At 34.8% G+C, this 23,032-nt stretch overlaps 1 protein-coding gene across 2 annotated transcripts in view; it reads left to right on the top strand.

Moving 5' to 3' along the window:
* LOC100021573 (probable ATP-dependent RNA helicase DDX60) overlaps positions 1–23,032 on the top strand; it is a 110,094-nt gene that overhangs the window by 24,779 nt on the left and 62,283 nt on the right. The window contains exons 7-15 of one of the 2 annotated variants that reach the window (XM_056802870.1): positions 211–378; positions 1,838–1,996; positions 4,584–4,725; positions 7,747–7,899; positions 9,673–9,775; positions 12,597–12,712; positions 15,211–15,377; positions 18,938–19,187; positions 21,357–21,520. In XM_056802870.1, coding sequence (XP_056658848.1) covers positions 211–378; positions 1,838–1,996; positions 4,584–4,725; positions 7,747–7,899; positions 9,673–9,775; positions 12,597–12,712; positions 15,211–15,377; positions 18,938–19,187; positions 21,357–21,520 — 1,422 coding nt within the window. Of the gene's footprint in view, positions 1–210; positions 379–1,837; positions 1,997–4,583; positions 4,726–7,746; positions 7,900–9,672; positions 9,776–12,596; positions 12,713–15,210; positions 15,378–18,934; positions 19,188–21,356; positions 21,521–23,032 lie in introns of both variants that reach the window. The other variant, XM_056802869.1, reaches the window with a different exon arrangement.

Here is a 23,032-nt window from a genome sequence, read left to right as displayed (position 1 = left end):
AGATCTAGTTTTAATTGTATGGAGAGTGTTTTGTAGTTGTGTTAAAATAGTTCCTTTGTTTGTCTTGGCAGATAGATTCCTAAGTATTTTATATTGTCTAGGGTGATTTTAAATGGAATTTCTATTTCTAACTCTTGCTGCTGAGATGTGTTCCCTGTTCTTTTTTACCATCTAGATTAAGGAAGCTTTGTTTTTGTTTTTTAATTTTAGGTCCATCAGACAATGTCTCTTCTTAGGAATATGTGGCCAGAAGGAGCTGATATCAAAAGTATTGTCTGTTCTCTTTCATGTTCAGTGGTTTTAAAAACCTACAAAAACATGATAGATGGTGTAGAAACTTCTGAGGAACCAAGGGAAGGCAAAGAAGAGAGTGCACAAGTAAAGTTTCTATTTGATTATTCAATAACCTTTATTTATGAAAAATAATATTTTTAAACATTTAAAAAAATTATACATGGCTTCATCATGTTTAATGTTTATAAAATATCCTGGAGCAGTTCTCCAAATGTTATTAGGTCTTCCACATGATGAGAAATGATGTCCTGTATGGATTTATTTGTAAACCCCTTTACCCTATAAGGCTTGGTGTTGTTATTATTGAAGGTCTAGGCAAAAGGATACAGAAGACACAAAGGTTTTGTGGCTTGGCTTGGGGTCTCAGTAAACCATACAGATGACAATGGAAATTTCATTAGTAACATAAATTGTGTGAAAATTGATCCTGCCTGAACCAATTTTGTTTTCTAGCCTCTTTTTGAAAATAGGAACTGACACTGACTTTTGCAGCTCATGGTGAATTGGCTTTACATTTCCCTTAATCTTCCTTAACCCTGATCCTTCTCTTCAACCCTTCTTTGAAGCAGAATGTGGACCAGTATCAATAGCTAGGGATTTTTCTCCTTCAAATTTCCCTACTTTCTCTCTGACAAATTCAATGTTAACTTTCTTCATAAGTGCAAAAACCTCCAAATAACTTACATAATTTTTTGTTCTATTTGACCAAAGTTCTTTCTTCTACTTGTCCCATAACTTATCCTCATGAAAACTGAAAGTCCTTTTGGATTTATATCTAACTTGCATCCCATGGTCTATCACTTTAATAGTTAATAACTGTTTTTTAAAAAATAACAATTCCTTGTTCTTCAGTTATTCCAGTTGTGTCTGACTCTTCATGACCCCATTTTGAGGTTTTCTTGGCAAAGATATTGGAATATTTTGCCATTTCCTTTTGCAGCTCATTTTTATAGATGATCCAGCTCTTTATCCATTGTACCACTTAACCTCCCCTTTAGGGACCTTTGGGTTTTGCAAAAATTCCTCTAAAATAAATTTTATATTCTCCCATACCTTTTCATTTCTCCTAGAATGCCCAAGCAATCTCTTTATTCCACATTACAACAAATTACTAATTAATTCTCCTATTGTAATAAGTCTTGATTTGAGCTTTCTAAAACTCCTTCCTCTACTCCACAAAACTTCTTATCCTCCTCAACCATTCTATTCCTTTCATCCATTTATGTAGTAATAGGGATCAGTATTTTTCATAGGGCAGGTAGGTGGCACTATGGAGGAAGAACCAGGTCTGAACTGATCCTAACAAAATTGGAGAAGAAAATGGTGAATCACTCCATGGACAATATTGATGTGCTTTGGTCCACAGGGTAAGGACAAGGCAGGCATTACTAGACTATTGAACAACAACATCAAAGTAAACAAAATTTTCCCTTCTACTTTATCAAACGAAGAAGGAAAATGGATAAAGAAAAGCAAAATTCAGAGTAGGAATGCTTTAACCAGAATTTTTCTGCATGTCACATGAGCTCTATTATATTCATAGGACTGTGATAAAGCCTTAACTCTGGAGGAAGCAGCTGATCTTTGCAGGATGCTTTGTTTGAGTGTGGCTTTCCTCCAACTCTTGCCACTTTCTCAACGAGCCAAGAGTAGAATCATCCATTGCAACTGGAAAAAGAAACTTTCACCATTCTTAAGAATGGTAGGTAATACTTAGTGAAAGCTCATGATAATTCAAACTGTATTTATAACAATCCTTGATTTGTATTTCTATCATCTTTAGTGTTTTGGGGGATTTTTTCCCTTCGAGAAATATTTGTTCATATCTTGTTAATTGTCTAAATAATTTTATTTATATCAGTCCTTGAAATGACTTCTAGTCTTCAGATCCTTAAATATATTCTTAAAATTTTTTAGTCTTTAATATAAGTTTAATTTTTTCTTCATGCAATTCTTCACAAATTAATTCTGTTGGTTTCTCTTTCAGTATTAAAGTTGAACAGTATAGGCAGTTAGGTGATATGGTGGAGAGAATAATGCTCCTCACATCATGTAAGAGATGTTTTTCCTAAATTAAAATCTGGCCTCTACACTTTTAGGTAGTGTGATACTGGATAAGCCATTTAACTGTTCTATGCCTCAGTTTCCTTATCTGTAAAGTGAAGATAATAATGGCATCTATCTTCTAAGATTATTGTGAAGATAAAATTAAATGCTATTTGAAAGCACTGCGTATACTTTAAAATGCTCAATGTTATTTATTATCATTATGCTCTATACCCCTCTTTTATAGCCATATTATTTATTTACTTAATGTCTTGTTTCGATGTCTCCTAATGGTCTACCTGGGATCTGAAGTCTCTGTCAGGCTAGTTCAAGCTCTATTAGATCCTACTGAGCTAGAAAGCCTATTGGCCACAGCTTGAATTGTGGGGCATTAGGTCCACTATATGACTGCTCTGCAATTTCCAGTTTCAGAGAGTTCCCTGGAGGTACTACAAGGTTAAGTGTTATGTCCAGTATCACCCAGATCAGTATGTATCTGTGGCAGGACTAGAACTTAGATCTATCTCTTTTCACTATACTATATTGCTTCTCTAATATTTAAAAAAAAACAATCTTTATAAATATATCAGTATTAGTAGATATAAATAGATAAAGTATATAACATCAACTTGATAGTTTAAAATGTATTATTCAATTTATGTGAATATTCCCTTTAGCAAAGCAAAAGGCAGGTTTATCTACAACTTGGTAGAATGTTTGGAAGAGTCACTATGGACAAAAAAATTTAAAAAAAATTCACCTCTAACAAAGTAGAGCAACAATTGTAACCTTAGAGAATTACCTGTGACTATTGAGAGGTGAAGTGGGATAATAGAGCCAGAAGACACCTGAGGTGGGACTTGAATTCCTAACATTCTGACCCTGAGTTTGGACTGCTAACTGTGAGGTCAGGCTGACCCTATGATTTTATGTTTTCTTATTTTTAATGGCATTTCCATTTAAAAAATAGTAGCAATACAAGGGACATGCCTAATTTCTAGAAAGTACATTTTAACTCCAATATGGATTTATGTATACCTTACAAGGTTGATTACCCTTCTCAGGGTCTAGGGTGTTAGATTTAAAATGGTTGAGGTCTTAAACTGTAGTGAGTTAAAATGGTGGAAGATATGAATTGTGATAGATATAAGAGAGGGTGAGTAAATTTGACTGCAGAAATATGTTTCACTACAGTGTCTTGGTTTTTAAATCAAATATAAGGTGGTCGCCAGGGAAATATTCCCAATTATTCAAATATCCAAGTCAACTGGGTTTATAGAGATTTTAATTAATACAAATGTGGAATTAAAGAAAAGAGAGAAAGAGAGAAAAAGGAAATAAGTATGAAGGGCCTTAAGCCAACATGGCCTAGGCCTGAGTCTTAAGAGAGAGAGATCAGTCAGTCAGTCTTTTAACACTCACCACAAGGTCTGCCTAAGCAAGGATTCTAGTGACACCAGGCCAGCATCATCTCAGCTGCTTTCACCAGCTCCCTCCTCCATCTGAATGTTTCAGAATCAGTCCTTCCTCAATCTGAATGTTTCAGAATGAGTCCTCCTCAATCTAAATGTTTCAGAATCACCTCTAGCTCTTCTCTGAGCTCTTATTTTTAAGGGCAAAATCTCCTATGTCACCTCCCCGAAGTTCTTCCATCTACCAATCACTGTAGATGTTTTCCAAAAGACAGCCCATTTTGAATTCACAGCTGAGTAAATTAATCTCTTTAGTAAGTCAGAAAAAAAATGCTGCTGTGTCGACTAATTTCATTAAGAGAAACCTCTGAGTAAGTTTTCACCTTTTAGGTCTAAGTAGTTTACAAGTTGCCCCACCTTTATAGGCACTTAGAATCCCATTGTATCAATTCCTAAAACAGGCATGGCTCAAATGACTCCTTTCCTCTATAAGTATGGTTTTCAAGTACTTTCATTGTTTAGTAAGGAGTTTTCTGCCCTAAAGCAGTCTTAAGTAGGGGTGGAATTGAGGTCCTCCCATAGCAAGGAGTTTTCACATTCAAGTAGAGTTCTCACTATCTGGTAGGGAATTATTTCAAGTAGGGAATTGGAGGATTCCTTAATGTGGAGTAAAATTTTTAACATTCATAAGTCTGTGAAATTTTAAGGTTTACAAGGGCTTAGAATCTAAGAAAATCAAATGTCCATGTTGGAAAATAAATTAAAGCAGAATTAAGTAGTTGTTTTGTTATTTCCAAATGTATGCACCCATTAAAATTTTTATTTTTCTAGCTCAAAAGATGTGAATTCTTCATTTTAAAAGAAATAAAGACTATAAGTCAATGGAAAGTGGATTTTACCTTCCTGCCTGACTTAACGGATAATCTATTGTGGAAAAATATTGCATATTACTATGAAGTGGAAAACTGCACAGGTATTTGTTTTCCATTATTATAGAGTTAAGATTCTGATTTTACACTTTTTATATCTCACACATTACAGGATCATCGATGTGGGGTTGGAAGGGACATTAAATGCTCTCTAGTCATACAATGCTCTTTTAAAGATGAGGAAACAGATCCAGGGGCTGATTGACTTATCCAAAATCACATGAAAGCAGTGGGAAAATATCAGTTGAAGAAATTAACATGATAAATGGGTTAGGAGAGAGGCAGCACAGTGTAGTGAAGGAAGAGCTTCACCTGGAGTAAGCAGGATCTAGGTTCAAATCCCCTTTCTGATATTTAACTAGTTGTGTGACCATGGGGATATTACTTAACTTCTCTGAGCTTCAGGCAACTGTAAGTTCTAGCTGAGTTGAAATTGCTTGGTGGTAGAAGTCATAAATACACAAGTTCTTGGTCTAAGTGGGATAGTGCTTGCTATGTTTTTAATTTCTCCATGAATAACTGAGCACAAAGCAGGCATTGCACAAGTAGACATTAAGGGATTCCTTATTGTCACCATACAAGCAGAATTTTCCCAAGAGATCCAAATATTAGAGTTTCTTTCTTAGATTGCTTTCAGAAAGGTCTTATTACTCCATCCTCCTTTTTTGACTGGTCCTGTGATTTTATTGGTATAGAGAACTTCCAGTGAGGAAATTTTCTATACAGTGCAAATCAGTAGATGATCTTTAATTTATTGTCATATGAGAAATACTTGGAGCAACTCATAACACATAACACGGATAAAATCTCTCTGGGAGGAGGGATTATGATATAATCAAAGAGCACTGGTTCTAGAGTGATAGGGACTAGGTTCAAATTCAACCTCTGATTCTTCCTACCTGTATGATTTCAGTCACTTAACTTCCCTGGGCTCAGTTTTCTTATCTGTAAAATGATCGTGTTGGACAATATGTCCTGTGAGGGCTCTTCCAGCTGGTAGAGCTTTAATCCTCTATAAATTATTAGAGAGTAGTTATGCATTAGACAGTGCTAAGCAATTCTGAAGAGCTTGTATAGAAATTCATTTTTTTCTCCAAGATTAACCATTACTTTTTATTTCATTCCTTTATACCAGTTTTGTGTTAATCACTAAAGTCAGTATTTTTCAAGAAATAGAAATGATTTACAGGAAATTACAAGAGCCTGGGGGCTCTTGAACCAAAGGTTTTTGGTTCACAAAAATTGTAAATATTCCCTTTTGTGACTTGATGGCAGACATTTTCTCACTAGAGTCCTGTGATAGAAAATTTTACCACATCTTACATACCTGAATAGAGTATTTCCTCCATCAACAAAGACAATAACTACCTCATGACTTCTCATCATTTTCAATTGGCCTCCTTTCCTGTTCATAAATCCTCCAGATAGCATCTAACTGGCAATCCAGAGGGTTTCCTTGTCCATTTAGTGTTTCAGAGGATCCATATAGATGTTTACAAATCTCATGGCATCTCATGCTATCCATATGATTGAATCAGCAGTATCATATTTTCCCCAAATCATTGTCACCAGTTCCTCATGTGTCCAGTTTCTCATTGGCAAACATTTTAAGGTAAAGAAAAACTACAGAATTAGGCATTAGTGACACTCTCATAATCTTAGCTTTCTATTTAGATCTAGGAATGAGACTGAATATTTATTAAGCCTACATTATGCCAGGTAGATAAGTGGAACAATGGGCTGGAGTCAGGAAGATTCATCTTCTAGAGCTTAAATCTGATCTCAGACACTTACTGTGTGACCCTCAGTTTCCTCATCTGTAAAATGAGCCAGAGAAGAAAATGGCAATCCATTATCTTTGCCAAAAAAAAAACATCAAATGGAGTTATAGTCAGACATGCCTGCAACAAGTGAACAACACCAGCAACATGCCAGGCATTGCTCTAAGTGCTTTACAAACATACTATTTGATCCTCAACACAACTCTGTGACTGAGGTGCTTTTATGATCCTCATTCTCCTGGTAAGAAAACTGACATAGGCAGAGATTAGGGGACTTGCCTGGGATCACATAGTGTCTGAGGCTAGATTCAAACTCAGATCTTCCTGACTCCACACCTAGAACTCTATTCACTCTGCTACCTACCTTGCTCAGATCTATGGGAAGAAAGGACTTCAGAGGCCACCTAGTTCAGCTTCTTTTTGAGGAGACCAGCACTCCTTGAGGCTAAATGACATGTCCAGTGACATGGGTGGTAAGCATCAGAGTGAAACTTGAATCCAGTTCTTCTGGCTCCAGAGCTTGTACTCTTCCTACTGCTCCACACTGAATCCCAAATCTGAAAGTAGCTTGTGTTCTTTGCTGTGCAAACTCATTCCACTGGAGATTAGCCAGGATTTCTGATTTTTAGTTTAGAAAGATCTAGTCTGAATAGCATAGTAACTGTTATATAGATGCACAATAAATATGAATTAAATAACGGAATGGTTAATATTAGAGAGAACAATTAGAATTTCTATACCAATTCTTAAGGATTGGCCAATATCTCTAAGATGTATATCTTTAATAATGGTAGTCAAGTTTTATGAATGATTCTTAGATTTACATATCATCTACCTCTCCTTATTTTGGCTATGATAGAGCTTTAGTTTAATTAATTTATAGTAGGTCATTCAAGGTATACTTCTATGATTTGAATAATAATTCATCTATATTAATGGGCAGAGCATAGAATTTATTCAAAAAATTTTCAAATTTTAAAGAAAACCTACTTTTTTGGTATTGAATCAGAATCTTGAAGCATTAAGTGTAAAAAGAAAGCTATAAAAGAAGCAATAGTATTTCTGATGTAATGCTTTAAATAACCAAAGCATTTGTAATGGAATTTGTCCTCCTTTACATAGAAGCTAAATATTTTAAAAAGAAAATGTAGATGAAAGAGTTTAAATATATGTATTTTTAATTTACATCTAAGTTTGTATATAATTTCTCTAAATCTCAAATGCATTAAAAATGACCACTTTACATCCAGTGTAAACTTTGATTTTTTTTTCTTTCTAATGCAGGGTTAAATCTTGAAGTTGGTGATGGAATCATGGAAAAATATGAGAAAATGTGGAATACGATATTAAACTTGTCAGGAGATTATGATTTTGGAGGATCTATTCCTGTGAGAAGAACTTTGAAACATTTTCTCACACAGAAGGAAATATCCACAGGTGATAACAAATTAAAAAATTTAAATCTCACTTAAATCAGAAGGAATTGGAATCAGTTCATTTTTTTCAACCTTTACCTTGTGTCTTAGAATCAATACTTTGTATTGGTTCTGAGGCAGAAGAGTGGTAAGGGCTAGGCAATGGGGGTTAAGGGATTTGCCCAGGATTACCCAGCTAGGAAGTATAGGAGACCACATTTGAACCTAGGACCTCCCATCTCTAGGCCTGGTGCTCAATCCACTGAGCTACCCAGGTGTCCCCAATCAGTTCATTTTTAATCTGTATCTGGTGCTAAGATATTTATTCTAGAGCAAAAATATCAAATATGGCAAAAAAGAAGCTTTTCTCTATCCTTTTTTTTTTCCCATGAGCAAAGGCAATGAAAATATCTGCCATTATTTCAAATAGTCTTCATTTGGATCCCTAAAATCCTTGTGGTTTTAAACTGTAAAGGGTGAATCCAAAATAATAAAATACCCAAGTCAGCTGCCAAATTTTATGGTGATTTAATTACAACAGGAGGAAGAAAGAAACTATTAGAGGGAGAGAGAGCGAGGGAGGGAAGGAAAAGAGTTTAACTCAGAACCACTCTGGCTCAGGCTGAGCCAAAGTGAGCATTAAGGCCTTGTAGAGCCAAGGCAGAGAAAGGGGTCAGTCCTTATCACTCATGGGACTGGTCTGAAGGAAAGCTGTCTGTGGGGCTCCTTTAAGCTCAAGGTCCAGGATCGAACTGAACTCTAGCCCTATCCACAGGAAGTCACGAGAACTCCAGAGGCTGTTCTCTACCTCACTTCCTGCATCTCACATGTGCCAATGGTGGCTCAAGCTTGATTTAGGACTGCCCAGAGGTCTGTCCTTTTTTTTTTTTTTGCACATGTCTGTTGAAGGCCATCTCCTTAGATAATTAAATATTGAGTTTGATGCAGACCTTTCAAAATCTTGTTACATTGAGTAGGGTGGAGAATGTGGGTTTCTAAGACCTGATTCTGTTATTCCAAGTATCTTCATTGTTATTGATGAGGAAATAGCTAAATCAGATCTTCTAAAGAATGGTCTGATTAGGGTGGAATAGTTTAAAAATTCACAAATCTAAGGGAAACTGTTATGTTCTTCAAGTTCTTATACTGTATATTCTTTGGAAAAATGCAATTGTAACTATATATATATATTTTTTTTAAAGTTTATCTTATTTTTTGTTGATGTCTTTTGTTTTATATTGTATTTATTTGTATAAGGTTTAAATTAATGTTCAATACTTCAAGTATTATTTTTTATAAAGTTTATTATCTAACAAATTAGAACCATGTGACTATTTTTTTCTACCTGCTCAAATTTCTTTGCTCCACCAAAACTGAGACAGGAAGGAAAAAGCTAGACATGGAACTTCACCCAATGTATATCCTGTCTACTTCAGCATGTAATAACAGGAAGTGAGTAGGATGCTGGGAATTGTAGTTTTCCTTGAGGTTGTAGGTTTTAAGGTAACAGATTCAAATTACACATTTGTGAATTCATCCCTTTCACCTCCCTTAACCAGCAAGCTTTCCTTTGTAAAAAAGCAAAATTATCACATAAACTGTCTAACAGGATGTACAATATTCCACATCCACAGACCACTTTGATTGCAATGAAGGGAGAAAAACGTATTTTACCAGTTTCCCTTTGGAGCTAAGCTTGGACTTTGAATAACATGCAGAAGTTCCATTTTCTTTTTGCTCTTCTATATTATTGTAGTCATTGCTAACATTAACTTTGTTTCTCAATTTTTCCAAGTGCACAAACCTGAGATTCCTAAATTGGGGCTTATCCCATTGACATCTCAATTTGTAGAAGATTATGTTGGAGACATTTTGGGAGATTTACCATTTTTAAGCAAGTATGTATTTTCGGGGTAGTATTTATTATCATTCTTGAATGTTTTTTCCATATATTTATATATATTTACATTAGCTGAATAAACATCACTACTAAACTTAGGTTCATTTCTGTTTTTTAAAGATAAAGATTTGTCACACTGGGAGCCACCTTGGTGACATCCTGCAACTTTAATAAAGGTCATACTCTGATAGCATCCATATGGTTCCTCCATGAGACTGGGCATGAATCCTTATCATGTAGGACCTCCCAGTGTCCTTAAGGCTTGAGAAGCCTGGATTACCTCTGTCCATTAATGTTATCTATGCATATACCTAAGTATATCTGTGTGTATAGACACATTTTCTACAAGCAAGTATATGTTTGAATATGAATAAAATATTTTAGTATCATTATAATGTAACATACATATAGGTGCACATGAATATGTATATTGGTTAATGGTGGGAGTTAAAGTTCACATGCAATTTACTACAGTTTATAACCTGGGTGTCCTTAAGTAAGACATTTAATTTCTCTACTCCTCAGTTGTTCCATCTATAAAATAAAGGTTTTGGAGTAGAGAATTATCAGAATTTCTTTCCTTCACTCTGATTTGACTTTTTCCAGAACAAATTTTGACAAGCCTTATGCTTTTTTACTAGATAAGGACAATAGTGCTTCACTTAGGAAACTGAAAAATTTGCTATGGATTTATATTAAAAATTTAAATTATATACATGTTAATCTTAAAAATTTTAATTACAAACAACATAATATATAATAATCATAATAAAATTTAATTATGCACAAATAATATGCTATATGATGTAAAGATTAAAATTTAGGGGAGACTGAGGCAGGTAGAAATTAGTTTCTCTCTGCAAGGAGTATTATATTTTTTAGAGGTTTATTAAGGATTAAGGATTAAAGAAAATACAGGATAAGGAAAACGTGCCTAGGCCAGAGGCCTAGACAAGACCTCACCTACATTAGGGAAAGAGTCATGTCTGCTCCAAAATGGAAGTCCAAAAAGAGACCCAAAAACCTTTGCTACCAGGTTAAATACTTTCTCAATCTCAGCCCAGGTGAGATTACAAAGCATTCTGGGGAAGTGGAGCAAAGAATTGTGGGGATTGTAGTCCTGTGTTCGAGTCTATTTTTTACAATGACAATTATAATAAAAATTTTAACTCTATAAATATATATAAAATTATGATAAATTTTAAATTATACATAAATAATATAATATATGATGATTATAATAAAATTTTAAAGTATACATTATGCGTAATATGATAAATGTATAATTAATACAATTTTAATTTTCATGCTTATAATTTAATATATAATATTTAATAAATTATACACATAATTTAAAATTTTATTATAAATTCAAAGTGAAAATTTCAGTTTCATATATGTGAAATAAAGAGCATTAGAGTTCAATGTTCATGAGTTTTAGGATTTTGTTTTTGTCTTTGTTCCTCTTTTATCCTATCCTTTCAGAAACCTAAAACATATTGTCTTTTTTACTTTGACATGTTCTCATTTCTGTGTCTCTTGCTTTCTTTGACACTTCTTTGTCCATTTCTGCCTTCCTTTCTCTCTCTATGTTTCTTCTCAGTTTTTGTCTCTCTCTCTGTTTCTGTCTCTTTTCTGTCTGTCTCTGCCCCCCACCCCCTTCTCTTTCCTCACATTCCTGTGAGGAGCCTTACTTCTAGTTATTAGATTTTTTTTCTTGTAATAAAGAAAAAAATTGATCCCGTGCTTACTAGCACACTGGGAAATTCAGTTAAAAATAAAGTGAGAAGAAAATATTAAAAATTGAGCAAAGGAGTGATGGCAGTTCACTTTAAACTATGATCCACAGAAATCTACTTTTCAGGAGCCATTTGTAAATGTTATTTTAGGGGAAAATTTTTTGATAGGAGACTATTTGTTCCAATTAATCTATAACTCATATCAATACTTCAGGGCAGTGATATATATAGAATATAGATATATACAGAATATAGAAATTTTCCATAATTCATTTTATGATATCAGAAAGTTTGAAAACCATTATCCTGCTATATATAGCTGTCCTTGCTTAATGTATAACATATATATGCATATATGTATATATCTTTTTTATTGTGAACTACAGAATTCTAGAGTCAAAAGGATTCTCAGAGACCAATTAGTATAACCTACATTTGAAAAATAATCTCTACTAAGTCATACCTAATCAGTAGTTCTTTGGGTTGACTTTAATTTTTAGGAAATTTTTTATACATAAATTCTAAATTGATGAATTGAAAGTTATCTATGATCAGTTCTTCAAGAGAAACATACATAATGGAAGTGACTTAAATCACACACAATAGTTTTGGAATTATAGATTTGAAGCTTTTAAATATATTTACATTTCAAGCAATATATATATATATGTGCACATAAATACATATACAGACAGAAGCATAGATATATATGTATATATACATATATGATCTCTATCTATCTATCTTGCTATCCACACATACAGCTAACAGCTATTTAATGTAGTCAATAAAGCATTGGTCCTAGAATCAGGAAAACCAGTTTTCAAATTTGGCCTCAGGCACTTACTGGCTGTATGGCTGTGAACAAATTACCTAAGCTCTTTCAGTCTCAGTTTCCACATCTATAAAATGGATATAATAATCATGGCATCTTCTGCCCAGAGTTGTTGAGAGAATATAATGAAATAATATTTATAAAGTGCTTTGTAACTCTTTAAGTACTATATACACATGGGATAGTATTATAACTATTTTTATATAATTAAATCATGTGTTTTGTGTAATACATTTGTTTTCCAGTGTTGATCCATCTATTATCTCTCTTAGCAAGAGGAAAGAATTTGATGAAAGGAAACACTGGCATTCTAACAGACCTCTTGATGATGATTATAGAAATACTAATTTCAACAATAATGGTAAAATTAACTTAGCAACAATTTAAAATGTTTGTTAAAATTAGATGCTAAGTAAGTATTTGTGTTCTTTTACTTTGTGTTCCTTAAATAATTTCCAAAGAAATATATTTAATTTCTTTTTACTATTTACTTGTAATAACAAATTTCTATATAACTTTTCTGAAGTCATATGATTGAACTTGTTTCCCCATCTGGATTATATGTGTTCAAAGAAATCTATTTAAATGGGAAGATTGAGATAATCTAAGTTAGCAGGGAGAAACACAACTAGAACAAACAAATAAAGCCAAGGCCACGATCCTCAATGGGCTTGACAAGTTCCTCTGTAACCCAAAGTTAGTGGTTCTAAAAATGTTACCGTAACCATAGTGCAAAGTTTCTCTTCCTTGAACATTCATCCCTGTGTAAAGAATGAGCTCTTTGTACTTCAAGGAGCAGTGAAAAGTATGTGTCAACATTATGGAAAATGGTTTTCCATCACTAAAACACACAGCCATCTAGGCTACTACAGTCTTTTTTTCTTCTCCTATAAGTATGTAAGCCTACATGCTCCTTAGCATCTAAGCTCACAGAGAAAATGTGACTATGATAGAATCAGTAATGGCCAGTTTCTCTTCCCTTTTGCTGTCAATATGAATTAGTTTTCCTTGAAAAGTGACAAAGCTGCCCCTAAGTCCTAACCTTCCCCTGTCTCCCTGATGCAGCTTCCTAGATATTTAAGGGCATAAAGATTTATACCCTTGTATTGTCAGGTCCCTTCTTAATTGGTGGATGATTAAAGATCATGGAAATACTCTACCTTGCCCACATGACCATACCTGGTTCCATATTGAGAGGGAAACTACAGGAAAATTTTTTCCTTGTTACTTAGCCTTGCTAAATTAGGGCTATTAAATTTCCATTTATTAACTTTTCAATGACTTGTGAATGCTTCATTTAGTCCTTAAATCACAGATGAACTGATAGGATTGTTGGAATCAGGCTGTCTCCTAAAATGGATTGTGAAATATGGGTTTATTTAAATTCTTCAATACATGTGAATGCCAGATAACTTCTTGTTCTGGCTAATGCACTCTGTAACCCAGGGAAACTTGAAAAGGCAGTGGAGGTATAGTGGAAAGAGGACTAAACTAGAAACTAGGAAGATCTAGGCTCATATTCCAGTTAAAAGAATAGTTATCAGACTCCAAGTAAATCTAGGATATCTCCCTCAGAAATTTTTGTGAGGCTCAAATAAGACAGTGTATATTAAGGGCTTTGCAAAACTCAAACCCCAGTATTAATGCCAGCTCTGATTATTGTTATGTCACAACTTATCAAGAATCAGTGCTTTCATCTTTTTAACAGTTGACGTGAAGAAAATGCCCTGTAGACTTTGGAACAATCCATAAATGTGAAAAGTCCAAAAATAAATACATATACAAGTTGTTACTTCAGCAATAATATACCTCATTAGTGGCAGAATTTTAACTCAGATATTCCGACCTTGAGCCATGGCTTATGCTCAGCATTTTCTTCCTTTTGGATCATCTCAAGTATTTTAACCTTAGAAAAGATAGGAGACATTTTTTCCTCATATTCTGAAAGTTATATGACATATTAGTACTCTTTTGGATGGGACTGGATTGTGTATCATGGTGGCCCTTTATACCTTAAGATTGGTCTGAACTTCTCCAGTTTCCCCAGGTCTACTGTCTACCAGGGGCTGGGACCAATGCAGTTATATAGGAGGACACAGTCAGCTATGTCACTTCCATAGATTCACTGGGTTAGGTCTATGAAATTCTCAAGTGGGCAAATCTTTTCTGGGAGGATTGGCTTGATAGTCCCTGGGATCTGTTAGGGATGAGGGTTGGGGGAGATAGAATTTTTAGAACTTCTAAGAATGGTTTCAACTAATTTAAGTTATCTTAAAATATGCCTTAAAATATAAAAGATAGTTTTTTAAACATGACTATGGATTTAATAAAATAATTTTGACTTGTATACTTCCTGGAGACTTCTGGAGATGTCAGTGAATCTGTTCTCAAATAGAAGATATAGTCAGATAGTGCTTAATGTTTTGTTGGTATCCATAATTTCTGCTAAGGTATCAATAGGGAATGCCTTGGAGATCTATACTTCTGGATATTAGGTTCTTTTGGGAAGAGCCTCAAATCATAAAGTTAACTGAAAGATCCAGTATTTTGTTTTCCTGTACCATGGAATTTACTGGGAGTATCCAGAAGAGTGCAACAAAGCCCCTGGTCTTAAAAAAACTTAGTGACCAATATTAATAAAATATAATGTTATGTAAACACAATATTGATAAGTTAGCCATTTGTTTCTAAATCTGCCCCCAAAATTTGAATAGTAGGTCTTATTTTCACTCCATTTTTATGAAAACTTATTCTGATGGCATTTCCTTGAATTTCATCAAAAGGAAATGAAGAAACATTGTGTATTTACTGAAATGTATTAACCTTATTGACATAAAAACAATAACTGATTCACTGCAGCTAATTCCAAAGACTCCAAAAAACAAAGGGAGGTACAGAAACTATATCACTTTTATCACGTTTTTGGGGAATCTTTGAATGGAAGACACAGATCAATGAGGATTGTAAACCAAGTGACTGCACCACTGCCAACAAAAACTTCTCAACAAAAGAAAATAAAATCAAAGGTAAATTGATAAGCATTGTTGATCACACTGAGCGTCTTCCCTTAGGCTCAAATCCTTTTTATCTCAATCCCGATTAGACAGGAGTTTATAATTCGTAATATAATACATCAAAATTTTCATGTTGCTAATTTGATGTTTGTAAGAGAATGAAAAAAAAACTACTTTGAAGAGGGGTATTATTATTTTAATACCAGGACCATATTTATCCTGTTAACCTTAGTCACCTACCTTTGAATACCTATTATAATTTGGTAATTATTCTGGGAGAGTCTTAATTTTCTTGTACAGCTTTCCCAATGGCCCTTATATTTTGAGAGTATCAGCAGGTATCTGCTGTGGCTAGGACTTTACAGCAAGCCAGCCAGTCAATAAACATTTATTCATCTCCTATTATGTGTCAGATACTTGATGAAGCTCTGGAGATATCAAGAAGGTCAAAATTTTAGTCCTTGACCTCAAGGAACTGAGAACCTATTAGAAGAAAGGACATGTAAATAATTTTGTACATTGTAGGGAAGGTGCTAAATTGGGGAAGGGGCAGAAAAGGATTCCCGCAAAAAGTGAGATTTGGGAAGCAATTTGAAGAAAGTCAGGATAGTTTAAATGTGGAGATAAGGAAAGAGAGAGGCATGGGAGAAAGCCAGTGCAAAGGCACATAACTGGGAGAAAGGAATGTTTTGGGTAAGCAAGTAAGCTAGTATGGCTAATTCATAGAGCACATGTAAAAAGATTGGAATCATAAGAAGGGGCCATCTTATGAACAACTTCAGAAGTCAAATAGTAGATTTTTTATGTGATCCTAGATGTAATAGGGCATTACTAGAATTTATTGATTGGGGGTGCATGTGATGTGTTCAGATCTCTTATTTGTTTGTTTTTTTTGGGGGGGGATGAATAAGTTATTGGCAAAGGGAGAGTTTTAAGGCAGGCAGACCATCTAGCTACCTATTGGAGTAGTCTAAAAGAGAAATGATGATGACTTGAATTAGAATGGTGGTTATATGGGGGAAAGAATGAGACATATCAGAAAAATATCGTGGAGATAGAAAGGCCAAGATATAAAAACAAACAATATACATTTACATATAATATTATGATTGGTTAGTCATTTCAGTCATGTCCAACTCTTCATGATCCCATTTGGTGATTTTTTAAAAATTTAATTAATTCATTTTTTAGAATATTTTTCCATGTTTCTGTGATTCATTTTCTTTCCCTCCTCTCTTCCCTACCCTTTCCCAGAGCCAACAAGCAATTCCACTGGGAATTCCAAATGTTGTTACTTGATACCTGTTTCTACATTATTTATTTTTGCTATAGAGCAATTGTTTTAAAGACTAGACTCCAAATCATATACTCATATATACATATAATAAGTAATGTCATATGTTTTGTTTTTGCATTTCTACTCCCATAGTTCTTTCTCTCAATGTAGATAGCTTGATATTTTCTTAAAAAAGATTTTGGAATACTTTTCCATTTCTTTTTCCAAGACATTTTATAGATTAGGGATTGAGGCAAACAGGGTTAATTGACTTATTTAGGATCACACAGCTAGTATCTAAGGCCAGATTTGAACTCAAATCTTTCTGACTTCAGGCTTGGAACTCTATTGTAAGGGGACAAAAGGGGTTAATTTTTAAAGGTTTGGAATTAATTATTTAAGAGTTTGGTTGCCAGGGATTTAATTACTAAATCCTAAATGAATTACTAAAGTCAGAATGGATCTTATGGTAGTTTATTTTACAATAAATAGGGAAGATATTAAGGAAGAGAGAAAGAGAGGAAAAAGAGAAAGATCCTCTTGAGCCAGGCAGGAGTCCAGAGGTCCCTGCCAAAGAAAAGGAGTCTCAAGATGGTGGACCTTTCCAGAGGCTGGTGTCTCCAGAAAGACCAAGGGAAAGGGAGTCCACCTTTTCACTCACCACTTGTTAGTCCAGTCAGCAGATCCTTCTGCCCCTCTTCACCAGCCTCAACTGAAAACCATGAAGAATTCCTCCCATCTGCACTTCCAAAAATGAAGAACTGTCCTCTCACAGGAGGTTCCACTCCAAGTGCCTCCAAGTCAAACTCCCAGAAGAACTGCATTCAAGCCTTTTTCTCTTTCTTTTAAAGACCCTTTTCCTTGTGTCACTTCACCTAATTCCATGGCTACCAATCACAGCTGACACTCTGCTCTAGGACTGCCCAGAAGGCAGTTAGTCGATTCTGATTCATTACCCACTATTTCACAAGTGGGTCACAGACCTCCCAGGAAATGATTAAGTGGGATGTTTACAACTTTGGTGATTAGATCTAACATGAGCAGATCTTCCCACTCAACTTAATGTATCGTGTTTTCATTTTTTGTGATTGAATCTAAAAATAGACAGTTCTCCATACTTAACTTTTAAATAGGCGATTTACACTTATTGGGACTAAAATGTAAAAATAGTCATGAGTTACAGTTTAAATTTTCACAATCATGGAAGAGCTAAGTACCTTCATTGTTACAATCAGGGGAGAGCCAGATCCAATCTTCACACCATGCATTGTGCTATCCAGCTGCCCTAAGTACATAATACATAATACTGGATCAAAGAGCACTTGTCAAGATCTAAGGTATAAGAAGACTGGAAGGTATTAGAGAGCTACGTTAAGAAGGGCTTTGAATGCCAAACAGAGGATATTTTATATTTGATCCTAGAGGAACCAAGGAGTCACTGGAGTTCATTGAGTAGTGGGATATCATGATTGCATCTGTACTTTAGGAAAATCATTTTGGAGGCTGAATGATGGATTATAATGGGGAGAGACTTGAGGCAAGAACTATGGCAATAAGTCAAGCATGAGGCGATGAGGAAACTACACTAGAGTAGTGTCAGTGTTAAGTGACAGGAAGGGGAATATTTTAGAAATGATGCAAAGATGAAATTGATAAACCTAGGAAATATCATTGATAGAGGGCAGTCAAAAATAGTGAAAAATCCAGGGTAATTCCTAGGGTGTGAGCTTAAGGGAGAGGGATGATAATGTAGCCTTCCAGAGAAATAGAGAAACCCACTCAAGTGGGAGACGAATTGGGGAAAAAGATAATGGATTCCTTTTTGAACATTTGAATTTTGGAATTTGAGTTATAAGCCTCAACCCATTAATTTGAAAGTTAAAAAGTGCCCATGAAAGATCTGTGATCCTGTGATGGGGTAGGGGGTGGATTTTGGGTTTTTTTTAATCCCCAGATCTCTCATGGGTCTGGTACCTACAGTGTATTTGAATATGGCAATAGAGCTACTAAAGGATAGTTACCTGATAGAAGGTGACAAGAAGAGAGAAAGGAAGAAGAGAGGGAAAGATGCCAGATTCTCTGTGAGAATAAGATATAGTTGTTTGCATTTAATTCATTCACACTCCATGGAATAATATTTCATATATAGGTTGAGTTAGTATGGTAAATTACTAGGCTAAGGTGGTTAATATGGATTTCACAAATACCAAATTTACTTTCAAGTTATATGCATTTTTGGACTTGTGAAAATTTGGTCCAATAATTGTTCATTTTCTTTTTATTTATTTTGTAGAAGAGCAACGCAGATAAAATTATTGAAGAAAACCTAAAGCGAAAGCAAGCAGAAATAGAAAAAAAAGAACAGGATAAATGGACTGTCATGTCTGTGATTATTGAAAATGAAATTAAAGAAAATGTTACTAATGGAATAAAAAACCTGGAGAATTTTCTCAAGACTTGTGGAAGTAATTCAATAAAATTTCTGGCTGAAATGGTAGGAATGGAAGCCTGTTTTATGTCATGGAAAGAACATTGCCTAAGTCGAGGTAAGTGAATTCATAATTTTGCCTCTTATAATGCAAAACTATTTAGATAAGAAGCAAATGTTCCAGGCCCTACACTTAGATGGTCATACCCTTTGTTGGTATTTGAACTCCTTTTGAATTAAAAAAAAAAAAGGATTATTATTTGTTGCATATAACATTTTAGTTGCTTGTGTATGGCAACAAGAATGGCATGCCCTGACATTTCTACTCTAATTGTGCTTGATTTTTTATATATCTAGAATAATAAGAAATCAGATATTTAGATTTAATTATCATTTGGGGGTATCTAGATGACTGGAAATGGGAGGTGTGACAAGGAAATCACTTTAAAAGACTGATATATATTAATTTAAGGTTGCCAAGGAATTCAGCTATGTAATTCCTAAATGAAAACTCAAGTCAGCAGTCAACCTTTTATGGAGTTTTTAATTACAAACAGGAGGAAGAAAGGTATTAAAGAGAGAGAGAGAGAGAGAGAGAGAGAGAGAGAGAGAGAGAGAGAGAGAGAGAGAGAGAGAGAGGGGAGAGAAGGGAATAGGGCTTAAATACCCCCTCTGTTTAGGCTGGGCCAAAAGGCCCAAGCCCTTAGATAGCTGAGGCAAAGAAAAGAGATCAGTCCCTATCACTCAAGTGACCAAAATGGAGAAAAAGTCTCAGGGGCCTTCACTTCCAGCCTCCTTCAGAGCAAGCTTCTCAGAGCACAACTTCTCAGAGCAAAAACTCTCCAACAACCTAGTCCTCAGACCCCGCTATCTTTAAGGAAACCATCTAAGTTCCCTCCCCTCAGTTCTCACATCTACCAATCACTGTCCATGTCTTCCCTGTGCCAATGGTGGCTCTAGCTTAACCCAGGACCGCCCAGAGGTCTGCCCCTTTGCACATGTCTGTTGAAGGTCCTATTCTCAAATAATTAAATCTTGATCCTTTGCTGCAGCCCTTCCTAAATCCTGTTACCCTGAGTAGGGTGGAGATTAGAAGTTCCAAGACCTGGTTCTGCCATTCCAAGTATCTCTATTGTATCAATTCTAAAATCAATCATGACTCAAAGAACTTCCTGTTCTATGCTTAAGCATAGGTCAAAGCCCTTTCCATTGTTCAGCAAAAGGTTTCTGTCCTAAAGTAGTCTTAGGTAGGGAGGAGAAGGACCCTCCCATGCCAAGGGGGGGTTCACATTCCAATAGACTATCAGTAGGAAATTTTTCAAGTATGAAATTTCCCAATGGTGAAATTTCCAACATTTATAAGTCTAAGAAATTTTAAGGTTTACAGAGGGGTTTGGGGTTCAAATATGACCTTAGATACTTCTTAGCTGGATAATTCTGGGTAAGTCACTTAACCCCAGTTGCCCTACCCTTACTGCTCTGTTGCCTTAAAATTGAAACTTAATACTGATTCAAAGGTAGAAGATAAGGGTTTTGAAAAAAGAAGTGTTTAAAAAGAGGGCAGCTAGGTGACTCAATGGATTAAAAGCCAGGCCTTGAGATAGGAGGTCCTGGGTACAAATCTGGCCTTAGATACTTCCTAGTTGTGTGATCCTGGACAAGTCATTTAACATCCATTGTATAGCCCTTTCTGCTCTTCTGTAAGGCTTTTTGTTTTTAAGTATCATTTAGAATCATCATCATCATCATCATCATTTAAATATGTAGAAAAGCTCTGATTTTCATGTCCTTAGTTCCGGGAAAACCTCAATCTTTGCCATCGGTGTGGTTATTGTTGTAAAGGATTATGTAAATCATATCTATAATAATAGTACTTTGTTATTATTATTTATAGTATAAAACATAATTTATGTAGGATCTTAATACTTGTGAGCTTTGATCCATGACTGGTAGAGTATATAGTGGGAGCAAGAAGTGTTTTTAATAGACAACATATTTGTTGACTAGATATTAGTCTGGATGAGGAAAATGTTGGACTTGTGTTTTTCTAGTTGTTTTCACTATTTTGAATGCTAGATATGACTTCTGATGAAGGTACCAGGATGTGGAAGAAGATAAAGGAACATGAGAAACCCTGGAAGGCCTTTATAGCCATTCTAGCTCTTTCTTTGCTTCCCTTTTCTGCCTCCAAATAATAAGGAGGAGACAAGATTTTTATTAATGTTCTTTATACAAGAGATAACTCGGATATCCTCTCATTAAAATAAAATTGATATTCATTCAACAGAAGAGAATCCCAAGGATATCAACATTGCTGTTCAGTTGATGAAAAGAGTTCATATGATTCTTGGAAAATATCCACAGTTCATGAAGGAGAGACACAGAAAAAAGTTAGCTAAATGCCTAAAATACCTTGGATTTGACAACTTGGCAGAGTCATTGTATTCTGAGGTAAAAATTAGAAAGTGCTTCAATGCTTCCAATCATTTAGCTGAACCTCTTCTGCTGGTCCATCTTCCACTTGGAGGTGACAATGTTTTCCATGCTTAACTAGATGGTGGATTTGATTGCTTTGAACAAAAACATTTCTATAATTTCATTTAAACGAAATTTAATGAATTTAAATTATTTCAATTTAATCTTAAAAATTCACTTTCTACATTCAAATTTATAAACTCTATCTGTAAGACTGAACAAGTTTGTCTCCAAATTTTAAAATTAATTATTGAAGTGTTTGAATTTCATATTACAGTGTGGCATAGTCCATTGAAAGGTGGAATTAGAGTTAGGAAGACCTGGCCTCAAGTTCCATCTTCAATATAAACAAATGCCCCAACCATAAATCCTCAACCCATGTAATCAAGCAGTTATTTTTCTTCTGTTTCTACTCCCACAGTTTTCCCTCTAAATGTGGATAGTGTTTTTTCTCATAGATACCTCCAAGTTGTTCAGGATCACTGCATTGCCACTAATGGAGAAGTCTAATACATTCGTTTGCACTAGTGTATCAGTCTCTGTGTACCATGTTCCCCTGGTTCTGCTCCTCTCATTCTGCATCACTTCCTTGAGGTGGTTCCAGTCCCCAAGGAATTCCTCCACTTTATTATTCCTTGGAGCACAATAGTATTCCATCACCAACAGATACCACAATTTGTTCAGCCATTCCCAATTGAAGGGTATCCCCATGTCCAAATTTTTGCTACCACAAACAGCACAGCTATGAATATTCATGTACATGTCTTTTTCATTATTATCTCTTTAGGGTACAAACCCAGCAGTGCTATGGCTGGATCAAAGGGCAGACAGTCTTTTATCGCCCTTTGGGCATAGTTCCAAATTGCCCTCCTGAGTGGTTGGATCAATTCACAACTCCACCAGCAATGAATTAATGTCCCAACTTTGCCACATCCCCTCCAACATTTATTACTTTCTGATGCTGTCATGGTAGCCAATCTGCTAGGTGTGAGGTGGTACCTCAGAGTTGTTTTGATTTGCATATCTCTTATTATAAGAGATTTAGAGCACTTTTTCATGTGCTAATCGATAGTTTTGATTTCTTTAACTGAAAATTGCCTATTCATACCCCTTGCCCATTTATCAATTGGAGAATGGCTTGATTTTTTTGTACAATTGGTTTAGCTCTTCGTAAATTTGAGTAATTTGACCTTTGCAGAGGTTTTTGTTATGAAGATTGTTTCCCAATTTGTTATTTCCCTTCTAATTTTGGTTACATTGGTTTTGTTTGTACAAAAACTTTTTAATTTGATGCAATCAAAATTATTTATTTTACATTTTGTGAATTTTTCTAAGTCTTGCTTGGTTGAAAATCTTTTCTTTCCCAAAGGTCTGACATGTATACTATTCTGTGTTCACATAATTTACTTATAGTTTCCTTCTTTATGTTCAAGTCATTCACTCATTCTGAGTTTATCTTCCTGTAGGGTATGAGGTGTTGATCTAAAC

The sequence above is a fragment of the Monodelphis domestica genome, chromosome 6, assembly GCF_027887165.1.
Source record: "Monodelphis domestica isolate mMonDom1 chromosome 6, mMonDom1.pri, whole genome shotgun sequence".
NCBI classification, from domain to species: domain Eukaryota; kingdom Metazoa; phylum Chordata; class Mammalia; order Didelphimorphia; family Didelphidae; genus Monodelphis; species Monodelphis domestica.
Note: the sequence above shows the minus strand (reverse complement) of the source record. Positions and strands in the feature narration are given on the sequence as shown.